The 12,768-nt window shown below is 33.9% G+C and overlaps 1 protein-coding gene across 2 annotated transcripts; it reads left to right on the plus strand.

Annotated features, from left to right (window-relative positions):
• Positions 1–9,080: 9,080 nt before the first annotated feature.
• On the plus strand, positions 9,081–11,122 carry LOC136225794 (F-box/kelch-repeat protein At3g23880-like). 2 transcript variants are annotated; one of them, XM_066013910.1, is made up of 2 exons: positions 9,081–10,191; positions 10,759–11,121. In XM_066013910.1, the coding sequence occupies exons 1-2, from the start codon at positions 9,129–9,131 to the stop codon at positions 10,812–10,814; spliced, it is 1,119 nt and encodes a 372-aa protein (XP_065869982.1). In that variant the 5' UTR covers positions 9,081–9,128; the 3' UTR covers positions 10,815–11,121. The 2 variants fall into 2 exon arrangements, with proteins under 2 accessions (XP_065869982.1, XP_065869981.1); XM_066013909.1 differs by having other exon boundaries at positions 9,081–11,122.
• The last annotated feature ends 1,646 nt before the right edge of the window (positions 11,123–12,768 follow it).

Raw genomic sequence — 12,768 nt, forward strand, 5'->3', positions numbered from 1 at the left:
TTCTCAGCTGGTTTACCGCTACTCTTGTCACTCTTAATTGCAAGCCCATCCAGCTGGACTAAAATTGCGGTTAACTGATCGTTGATGTTGTTTACCACTCTTTCTAACCCTGATATTCTCTCATCTGGCGTAGACATACTAACCGAAGACTGAGCTGACTTGGACAATGATGGTTCGGACGCCACAACTGCTGATTCGGAACTGACGATCTATAACCGATCAAACTGCCTGACTAGCCGGCTACTCTTGCGGTACCAAGATTTCTTAATGGTGACGTCTGCATAAGCAACACTCGTTTCAGTATGTATGCATGATTTATATGCATGAGTCGTGGTTGTGCGTTTATTATTTTCGGATATATAAGATAAGACGAGCAAACGTTAGTCTAAATACACGTATCACATCATCTCTCTTCCACCCTTATTCCTCCACACACTCGATGGTCCAAGCCTCTTTCTTAGGATTTTGGTTTGGGGCTCATATTGCGATCCAGGGGACGCATGACGCCGTCGATTATTGTGGAAAAGTAAATCATCCATCAGACAATACATTTCGTTTTGACATATCAACGTTCAGTGACTAAGATATCGACCAAATGGATTGTCCTTTCGAATAACTCGTCTTTCCTTATTTTGCGAGACGCATTAGTTCGGGTTTTGACACCCTTTGAGCGTATCTCTGATTTTAGACGTGGTACGAGTTATCTTTCAGTTCAATCGTTCATTATTGACAATGACTCGTTCCCTTTTATTCGCGTGGGTTCGTGTCTCAATTTTTGGATTACGACGGGATCTTTTGGATCTATCGAGAGACGTAACCACATGTTTATTTAGTGATGAAATCACTTTTGGATTTTGTTTTAGGAAACGGACTCATAGCGTAACGTGTTTGTTTTTAGCGTTAAGAATCCGTTTGCTCGTTTTGGCTACGTGAGAAGACGGCGAGTCTTATTTGAGCGCACGGTAATCTTTCGGCTAGCAACAACTCTTTATTTCTTCAAATTCACGGGATACACCATCCTAGCGTGGTTATAGAAATCAACGTTTCGTTGAATCGCATGCTTATTCGAGGCAGGGATATTACCGTTCTTTTTCATTTAGGCACGAGTTAAGCAAACACGCATGTCGGGCCATATTTCTTGTAGTTTTGGTAACGGTCGAAATGATCGAGCCATTAGTCAAACCCACAGTCTCGTCCATATGGTGCGATAATGCGGTTTTTTTAGCTTAAGTCGGCTTCGTGATTTTAAACGGCGTATATACCAGTTCGGGGCACGTATTTAACATCATTGGTTCATTTTCTTTAACTACTCTCGGGATTGACATATATCGTAGATACAAAATGATTTTGGTCATTTGTTTATTTTTGCTTTTTCTTTTTATTTTCTTAGTCACTTTCGCGAATACGTTCATTTCTTTTAAGAACAACGCAAGGCGTAACGTAAGAGTTTATTTTTCATTCAGAAGGGACGGGCCACGTTTATGAAACTCTTTACGTTACAACGGGATCGTTCAAAACAGAAATGTTCTTCGTTTTCGTTTTGTCATAATCTCGCTTTATCCCAACGTATTTAAAGAATGTGAATAACGTCTACCGTTAATATAATTTTTGAATCGAGATATATCTATCCTTAATATCGAACCGATTTGTAGTAATACGTGCTTACGTCACAACATATTTCCTGAACATGTGCCTTCTTCGGGACACGGAAAGGGACTAGGCGGGCCGCACAAGTTCATTCATACGAGATGACTAAGTCGTCTTTAGTTCGAATTGTTTTGATGTTTTGGGGTAGTTTATATATCGATTTAAGAGTATATATTAATGTATCGTTTCATTTTCTTTACATATTTTAGGATTTAGACACGTATCATGGCAATTTGAAAACACGAACTGATTCATTTATCACATCAAAAATAGTAACGGGTAATCCTATGGAACTTCTAAGGCTACTATATGCTGACACGGCTGATCGCGGGACCTCATAGGACCGCACAAATTCACCCCTAACGAATGGATGGGGACCCTTTGGCGCCTTACTGTAAGGGGGAACTTACACTAGCCTCTTTCGAGCGACAAATGGACTCTCGCTAGAGGTTTCGTGGAAATTACCCAAAAGGTTTGTAATAATACTTATGAATGCATATGAAAAGAAATAATACGATCCGTCCCCGTTAAGGGCTTAATACATGCCTTCCGGAATCAAATTTCTCGCTTCCCCAGCAGAGTCGCCACTTGTTAGACAAGGTGCCGAACGGCCTCGCTCGGACGGACCGGGAGGGTGGACACCTCATGGCGATGTAAGAGGTGATTGGCACCGAAAGCAACCAATCATGGAATCAAGCTGCTCGACATGACCGGAGCTCGGAGTATGGAAGAGTCGCCACCCACGAATGGGAAAATGAATACCGATCCCTTGCAGGAGACCGGTGAGGGTTCGGGCAACTTGGGTACGAGCCAAGAAGGCTAGCTCCTTTCCGGAGAAAGGCTACTAGGCATCCCGACATCGCCCGGTTATGAACCACCGGCCTCCTACTCAGCGTGTTAGGCGATAACGGACTAATCGCATATTTCTTTAAGTTTAAAATTCATTTGAAACCTTTTCTTTCTCGTTTTGGAAACCGTTTTGAGCATATATTATTGAAAGCCATATGAGTAAAAAATCACCCATTTACATGAATTTAGAGTATATGGAAGAAAGAGGGAGATAGAAGAAAGAATTAGTTTATTCACAACGTGAGTTATGCTTTATATGATACATTAAATCTACAGTAAACCCACTCCCAAAAAACGAGTTTATTTACATGGTTCGCACCTTAATCGCCGTTGGAACGATTTAGGTACGCTTCAAAACCCCGTTAAGTTACTTGATGTTCACTCGAATCGCCGTTGGAACGACTCGAGCGTTTGAAAATGTTTGAACAAAAAGTTTTAGCCAAAATCGTGATTAAGCATACAAGTCCATTTATTTTTGTACAAACCGTTTAGTTAGGAAAACGATTCAAAACGTTTAGTCAAAACTTCGTTATTTACAATGAAAATGATTTTAATTACAATGTTCGCTTAATCCGTCGTTGGAACAAATTAAGATTTTAAAACGTGATGTTTAGAAAATGGTCTAAAATGGTAAAAAGTCTTTTATTTACATTTTAGGAATATCTAGAAAAGCTTTAATTTAAACAAACAACTTGAAATCTCTTTTTGTCTTTTATTTTCCCTTTTTTCACTCAATTATCTTTCACTTGAATATAATGACAACAATTAATATATTAAATCCAAATTCACCCAACCAAAACATTTTCCAAATCATATATACATATAGGAAATTTAAAAGGAGAAGAAGAAAAATATACATATATATATATTTTGATAGAAATGATAATTATACCTATACATTTAAAAGAAAAAGTAAGTAATAAGGATTATGATTAATAGATAAAAATGATAATAATATTTACAAATGATAAGAAATTAACTTTTAACCCCAAAACTATTATGATAAGTATATATAGAAAATAACCCCAAAATGTCAAATATGTATAGTTTAAACGAATTTAAAGAAAAATCTATACATATACATATAATTTTATTAAATCAAGTTAATGAAAAATAATATCTAAACATGTTGAATAAATACATACAAAATAATTAAAAATAATTTGAATGCATATAGTACATAATTATACATATATATATATAAAGGACTAAAAGTCTAAAAGTTGAGAAAGAAGGACCAAAACAGCATTTTTTACATTTCAGCAGCTTTACCGACGGAAAATCCGTCGGTAAACAGCCCTTAGTGACAGGAAATGGAAATTAACAGAATTAGTCCAACAGTTTTCAGATTTATTCAAAAGCTTTAGATTAGATCTAGTCTATCATTTTGGGTCCCCGAACTACCAAAATCGGATCATAGTCTATAACGGAGATTCCTAAAACGGTGTTTTATTTTAAAACGTTATTTAGAAATATTTTCAAAACTTATAATTACAGCGTTTTTTAATCCCGAACTACCTTCGAATCGGATCACGGTTCGTATTGGGATATTAAAACGAGGTTTTTATTTCAAAACAAAACCAAATGTTTATTTAATACGAGACAAAAATTAAATGAATACGGAAAATTAAATAAGACGTGATAAATAAATGACTAAATAAATAAACAGAAAACTATATCATAATAAAATAAAATAAATAAATAAATGAAATAAATATAACGAGTCTAGTCCTCGGATAATACCTCAAGATCGGTATTGACAGCTGAAGTCGGTTGATTCCACGAGTTACGGTTTTTGCGTTTTTTCGGGTTTTTTAGTAAAAAATTTTAACTTTTAGGAAATTCGGATTTTTTAAGAAAAAAAATATTTTTCTCAAAAAAATTACTTTCTCTCTCTAAAAAATGTTTTAGAGTGAGAGAGTCCCAAAAAAATTTTAGGCGTAGCCCGACGGGCCTCGGGCTACGCCCAAATTTTTTGGGCCTAACATCAGTTAGGAGGACGCCCAACCAGCGTTGGACGAACGCCCAACTTCTGTTAGGCGTGCGCCCAACGGACGTTGGGCGTTCGCCCAACGTCGCGTCCAGCGGCCGCCGGGCGTGCGTCCAATTGCCGTCGGACGCACGCCGGCTGTCCCTAGGTGCTCGCCCAACGCCGCTGAGCATCCAAGAGCCGTCCACTTGACGATCGCAACCCCTACAGGTCCTCTCGTGATTTCTATTATTATTTTTGTTTTAAATTACGGGAACCAACCGCTTCAACCATCTTGTTATGGGTTTTCGTCACAGGTCCTCCGACTCGGTGTCTACAGTACCCTATCCGTTGCCATCCCTACTTGCATGTAAACCAAAAAAAATATTTGAAAATATATAATCACATTTAATTAAAACCAAATTCAACCTCTTTAATTTCTGAAAAGTTGTGACAATGTTCTAAATTTGTCAAAAACAATTTATGAGGATCTAAGGACAATTAATTTATACCTATTTTCGGCAGTGGTTAGGCTCTCACTTTCGACATTTTCTTGGATTAAGAAATTCAATTTTTTTAAAGACTTTTGTGACATGAAAATATAATTTATAGACATATAAGGGTAAAGTTCAAATAAAACCCATGTGGTTTCACTAATTTTCAGAAAAAGCACTGTGGTTTACTTTTTGTCAAAACGAGGATTGAGGTTTTTAACTTTAACAAAATAAGGACTTTTTCGATTGATACTATTAAAATCACCTTGGACGACTTTAAAAATGACATATTTTAAGAACTACTAATATTTTAAGCAACTTTAATTCTTCAACTTTTTTATTTTGAGATTGTTTAGGTGATGTTTGGTAAAGAGAGAGAAAGTTAATGTTTAGAGAGAGAAAGTTCCAAAAAAGATGATTTTCGAAAATCGAAAATGCAGTTCCATAGAAAATATGACATTGAACAACTTTAATTCTTGAAAATTTTCATTTTCAGGTCGTTAAAGATTGTTTTAATAGCATTAATCCAAGTTTGAAACCTCAATCCTTGTTTTGACAAAAAGTAAACCACAGTCCTTTATCTGAAAATTAGTGAAACCACAAGGGTTTTATTTGAACTTTACCCGACATATAATTGATTTGATATGATGTGTTTAATACAATTATTATTTTTTGTTTAACTTATATAATTACATCATACTATAAAATGTAAAAATATTCCTATCCTTATTAGTAAAAACAATTTTACTTCTTAGGCTGATATAACTGAGAGAGCATATTATTAACCAGTTGAATTAATTTTAGATATTATTTACGAAGTGTTTCCTCAAGTTTTTATTGGGTGTTTTGAACATATTTGGATAAAAATAAATATTTTATCAAATTTAAATTTAAATACATTTCGTCTCAAAATTTATTCTGAACCTTTTTTTTACAAAAAAAAACTGATATTTAATACATGTGAACAAAATATTTGATTTTTTTTATTATTTCTAAAATTAATCCGATTAAACCTTCAATTGTATTATTCACTAGATAAATTTAAGGTAAGGTACAAAAAAAAATGTTCGTGATTTGCGTTGTTTGTCGATATATAAGAATAATCTTTTCTAAAATAAAAAAAAAAATTTGGTTGTAATTGTAGTACTTTGTTTTGTAAATAAAATAAATCATATATCTCCATACCATTTACAAATTTTCAAAACACATGTCTCTGTTTATAAATTGGGCAAAACACATTCATTTTTTTCATACTTTTCCCTATATTAATTTTTTTTTTACTTGGAATACTTTTACTTTTTGTATAGAAAACTGCAGCTTCAATAAACCGTGGCCAAATTACATTTATCGTTCAGACTGAAACACTCATAGCCTACTTAGCTAGCTAATGGGCTACAATGTTTCCATTTCTTCGTCCAGTTTCTGAAACCCAACTAGCACTCAAGACCGGCCCTGGGCCTAGGCGGGCTTAGGATGCACGGTTGGAGGGAGCATAAAAAAAGCAGCCTTATATGTATATATGAAAATTAATTTTTTTTTTATAATATAAATAGTGATAAAATCATATAGAATGGTCTATTTCTTTCTGAAAGTCCATTAATAAAAAAGAAAATTTAAAGGTATGTCCAACTTTTAAACTTTAAAAGACCCTTATTACTTATTTTACCTAGCACCCTTAAATTGTCTTGACCGGCCCTACTAACACTGCATCAAACAACATTGACCCTGCACTCGCAACACTCCCCTTCCCCAATAGCATTGCCACCAAATTCGAATTGTTTGATTCTAAAACCACTCGCAGCCATCTGCCTTTCCGCGCAAGTTCCAATCTTTTCATCACGGCTTGTATTTCGCATTCAGTGCCAGACCGGCCGGTACAGCAGCAGCAAGCAGAATTTCTCCATCCACATCCCGAATCATATCTGAAATTATGATTATGGTACGACACTTCGTTTTTACATCCGAAATTTTCAATACATTTTATACCGGATATTTTTAGGAATATTCTTGACAACCAAAAACAATGAGTGGGGTCACATCATAAACTTAATTTATCTTGAATGAAATTGAGAGAAGAATCTTTCATTTTTATTTTGCTTTGTTGAGTCAAACAAGGAACATATAAATTAAATTACATAGAAACACAAGAAAATAAAAATGGAAAAAAACAGAATGATGATAGCATATGCTTGGGATATAGATATGATACTGAATTAAAGTCGTCATATGCCTGTGATGCACGCAATGGCTATACCCTATGATGAAAAGACTTTTTATAATATTGATGTGCAAATATTCTCACCTAATGTGTCATCTTATTATGTATTTTTTTGAAAAATTACAGAAAAAAAAACTCAAGTGCTTCATGATTTTAAGTAGAAAAATGTAGTTTTTTTTTTTTTTTTTAAGAAAAACATGTATTTTATAACATTGATTAATGATTTTTTTTTAAATAACGTGATACATGTGACATATTGATTTATTGACTTTACTAATATGGTATACTCAAATATTAACTCTTGATAATATCTTGTCAAAAAGAAAAAAACTCTTGTTAGTGTGACGTGTTGATACAATCGGTCAAATATCTGTCAGTTAAATCGATTGATTAATTAACCAACCAACGATTTAATAGAGTATATCAATACATTAATATAATTCATGAATATTTATTTTTATATTAAGCATTTATTTATTTTTATCATATGAAATTTATTAATTCATGACTTTAGGATTCCGTTTTATCAGTTTGGGCGAATTTTTTTCTCGGGCAAACTCCTAAGAGCACCATATATAGTACTCCGATCGTATACATACCCAATTAAAATCTTTGTTAAAATTTAGTATATATGTAATATGTACGAATAAAAATGAAAAAAAATTAATTAAAATGTTATTTCGGATTTAAATAGGATCTGAATTAAAATGAAAATATTTTTCGAATCATTTTGTAACGCTTTGAAAACAATCCTTTGCTAAAATTCTTTTATTTTCGCCTATAATGTTATATACGTTAATTGAAAAGCGAAGTTCAGTAAATAAATAATATCGGACGAAAGTTATACGTACAATTTCGAATAAAAAATAAATTAATCCGAAATGTTATTTCAGACGTAATTAGAAAATACTATTTGAATAAATCATAATATATTTAAAAGAATTTTTTTATTAGAATTCTTTATTTTCGCTTATGTTAAATACGTGGAATAAAAATTATTTTAATAAACTAACTATAATATCATAATATATACGAACCCTAATAAAGAATTAATCCAAAATGTTATTTTAGATTTAAATAAGACGATTCAAATTGGTTTAAGATCATCGTTTGAGCCATTTCATCATATAGTAAAATACTTTTATTTAAAATTCATATTTTATTTCCATATATATTATATATGAGAAATTAAATTAAATTTAAAATCAATCAGTATGTTATAAGCATAATTTCAAATTAAAGTAAATTTTGAACTCTAAATTCTAAAAAGTAATAAGAACCGTATGAATATCCAACTCACATCAATATTTATGACAAACAACTAACAAACACATATCATTATAATAAAACCGATTTATCGGACAGGATGGAATGAGACTGCGTCTTTTCTCTGCATGTAACTGGAAAAACAAATTCAAAACTCTTCGCAAACCATTCTTACCCAAAAGTTAATCACAGAGTGTCAATTGAAACAAACAAGGACATTCAATCATGTCTACACATAACAATGATTGGTGGTAGTTCTAATAAAAAAAAAGAAGAAAAAACACGATCGAAAATCGTTCACAGCACGCCTCGCGCCCTAGGAGGGCACATGGTGACGGTGCGACAATTGGTAATAATGTTTGGTTCTATGTGGACGCAAATGGAACTTAGATGGAGTAGATATCGCATCAAATTAATAAAAATGTACTTCTAATGATTTTTTTATTAGTATATGAATTTGCTTCATCTACGAACGTTACCATAATATTACACAGTTTTATACGTAAAGTCGAAATTTGTTATTCACGAATAGATATGACTAATTTTGTATTTTAATACAAAAAAATAAATAATGTCAACTATAAGGGTTTAGTGATGCATTCAAAATGTGAAAAAGACACCTCTTTGTCATTGATAATAAAACCATGAAGGAAAGAAAGAAAAAACCCAAGCAAAGATCAAGAAAATGTCAAGCCATATAGATGAAGAACTACTAACAGAAATCCTCAAAAGATTACCCCCAAAATCACTTCTTAAATTCAGGTCTGTATCCAAATCATGGTACTCTTTAATCACCAATCCATCTTTCATTTCAATTCACACTAAACACACCACCATCTCCACTCCCAATTCCCCTAAATCTCTACTCAGACACTATTCATGGATTCACAAGCAAGAACAGTACTCAATCCATGGCGGAATCAGCACCTCATCATCATCTGATAATCATCTTGTTTTCCCTTTCAAAAGTTACTCTCAATACTTCGAAATTATCGGTTCTTGCAATGGATTGGTTTGTTTATCCGATTCTCACAGAATCAATTCCCATACAATCATATTGTGGAATCCCGCAATCAGAAAATCCCTAATTCTCCCTTCTCCTTCCATAACTCTCAATCAAATCTACATGTTTGTTCTCGGATTCGGTTTCGATTTCAAATCCAGTGATTACAAAGTTGTAAGAGTTGTTTATCGTATGCGGAGGAATCAAATTGAAATTAAACCTCAAGTTGAAGTTCATGCCCTAGGGATCAATTCATGGAGACGAATTCGAATTACATCTCCTCCTCGTTATGTAATCTCTGAGCTTTCTTTGCAGGTTTTTCTCAATGGTGCTGTTCATTGGATTGGGTATAATCCGAGTGAAAGTGATGATTTTCGTGATTTGAGCATAGTGTTGTTTGATATGACCCGTGAAGTGTTCGATGAAATGCGGCTTCCAGATAGTGTTTGTGGGTTATCTGTGCTGGATTTGTGCATTTTTAGATCTAAAGAGATGCTTTGTTTGATGCAATACAGTCGAAATTCTCGTAGCCAGTGGATTCGATATGGTAGCTGTTCTATTTGGGTGATGAAAGAGTATGGAAATGTTGATTCTTGGAGTAAGAATTTCACCATTGATTTACAAGGAGGAGTTGGGAAAGCTTTGGGGGTTAGGGATGATGGTGAAATGTTGGTTGTTATGAGTAGTGGAGATTTAGCATCATATGATATTCAAAGTCAAGAGATTAGTCATCTTGGAATTAAAGGTATTGTGAACTCTTTTCATATGGAAGATTATTTTGAAACTTTGATCTTGCTTGATTGCTTCAATGGATCTTATGATTAGGAGGGATAAGGTTATTGAACTGATGTTTGCTGATACGGGTTGTTGTTGGAAAAAATTGTTTTTCAAAAAAACAGAGATTCGCTGTTTTTGTAAAAAACTACTTTCTAGATATGAGCTGTCTAATAAAACACTTAAAACTCTTCATTTTAGAGTGAAAAGGCGAATAGAGTAGAAAAATGAGCAATCCAACACTCCCTGAAAATCTCAAAAGCTAAATAACGAGAGAAAACAATTTGATCAAAAGGGGATGAGAATGAGAGAAGAAAGTGGCATGTTGCACGGAAAATTTTAAAGTGTTTCGGAAACCAAAACTCTTAGAAACTTGTATAAAGCGGTTCAAAGTCACGTTTTTGTGATTTAAGAAGGGCTTGATATATCCCTAACGTGCTATATTTGTTCAGAAAAGTCAACGGACAATTGACATGTATTTTCAAAACGTCTTATTTATTCACGAAATTTGTTTAAACTGATCTATTAATCACATAAGAACAAGGTGGCACAACAAAGCAATATTTTGGAGAAGTTGAAGTGAGTACACTTTAGACAAGTTCAAAGGGTCAATACATCGGTGTAAGCAAGTTTAGAAGCTAATATATCAATGTCGGAGGTTCGAGGTGACACTTTAAGCAAGTTCAAAGGTCATTATATCGCTGTAAACAAGTTCAGGGATTAATTTCTCACTTTAAAAGAGTCAAGATATCACTTTAAATAAATTTGAGGAGTAATGTAACATGTTTTGAAAGTATAGGGGTAGTTTATTTTTTATACAAGTATAAGGGCTAAAAGTGTATTAAGCCTCTTCTATTTTTTCCCTTTGTAATGTGACTTGTACGTAAATTTTTAATATATATAAAATATATATTTTTTTTACAATTTTAAAAAAAATAAAGATATATGATTGTAGTTTTATTATTTACACATTTCTCCCATATTTTACTGTATTTTTAACCGTTTCAATTTCCATTATTCCTATATAATATAGAAAAATAGTGAAATACAAACATGATTTGTGACATGATATATAATTCTATATTTGATGCCATTTTTTTTTTCTATCTGATTTATACTTTTTAGTGATTGACAATAACCTAGTTGTAAGAAGAATTAATGGTCACATCACTTTTGGTTTAAGCATATTAATCTTGAGTCGCATGATCTTTCTTATAAAGCTGCTCTAAGTGCTGATTTAGACATGCAATTATTAAGGCAAAAAATGTTCCGACGTGAGTAGAGCTGCGTGAAATGGCTAAGTACTGGTGACAGAAACACAGAATTTTTTCACCGGGCTACCAAGGTTAGAAAATCTTATAACGGGTTGCGGGTGCTGCGAATTGGAGAGGATCTTACTTCTGATATGGATCGAATCAAGGATCATGTGATTAATTACTATTCATCTTTATTCAAAGGCTCCGACAACCTGGTTGATCTCGGACCTATTAGTTCAACAATTCCTGCGTTGTATACCAACGAGAACAATTTTCTAATTGACACACCATCTCATGAGGTCATTCGGAAAGCGGTCTTCAACATGGATCCTCACAGTGCTCCTGGTCCGGATGGATTTGGGGGTAATTTTTATCAGCATTTTTGGGATGTGCTTGGAAATGATGTGTGTAATATGGTTAGTGCCTTTTTTTTGCTACTGGTTGTATTTTTCCGGGTTTGAACTCCAATTTGCTAGGTCTAATTCCTAAAACTGCGAAAGCTGACAAGATTGAGAATTTCAGACCAATCGTCATGAGCAACTTTAGCTTCAAAATCGTCATGAGCAACTTTAGCTTCAAAATGGCTAAGATTGAGAATTTCAGACCAATCGTCATGACCAACCGATTGCTGAAGATTTTTTCACTAGATGGTTCATGAAACTTGAACATGAGGGAGCTTTCATCAATGTATTATTCTGGCGGGACTCCGTTTCCGTCTCATCTGTTATTTGCTGATGACTTGTTGGTCTTTGGGGTGGCTTCTATGCAGAATATGCTAACTCTTAAGGAGTTGTTTGCATTCTATGGGAACGTTTGGGCAACTTGTCAACTGGGAGAAATCTTCAGTCTACTTTGGCAGAAGTGTTTCTAACACCAGGGCTAATCGGCTTGCGAATTGTCTTGGGATCTGCAGGGCGCAGCTACCATTTATTTACTTGGGGGTCCCATTGTTTAAGGGAGCACCACAGACTCGCTATTTAAGTAGCCTGGCTGATAAATTCCTTTCCCAGTTCAATAAATGGAAAGGAAGTGCACTTTCTTTTGCTGGTCGCCTTACTCTTATTAAATCGGTAATTAGTGGGTCACTGGTTCATTCCTTTATCCTCTACAGATGGCCTGTAAGTCTTCTGAATAAAGTTAATATAAGTGTGAGAAACTTCCTCTAGACTAGTAGTATTGACATGAGAAAGCTGATAACGGCTCCCTGAAGCATTTGTTCCTAGAGCATTGAAGAAGGTGGGTTGGGGGTGAAAATTTTTCGGCTTTTTTAATAAACTCATTGGCAAGGCTTG

The sequence above is a fragment of the Euphorbia lathyris genome, chromosome 4, assembly GCF_963576675.1.
Source record: "Euphorbia lathyris chromosome 4, ddEupLath1.1, whole genome shotgun sequence".
Lineage (NCBI taxonomy): Eukaryota > Viridiplantae > Streptophyta > Magnoliopsida > Malpighiales > Euphorbiaceae > Euphorbia > Euphorbia lathyris.

Bases quoted from the DNA above. Each gene is read 5' to 3' on its own strand.
- LOC136225794 (XM_066013909.1), top strand. From the start codon at position 9,129: ATGTCAAGCCATATAGATGAAGAACTACTAACAGAAATCCTCAAAAGA.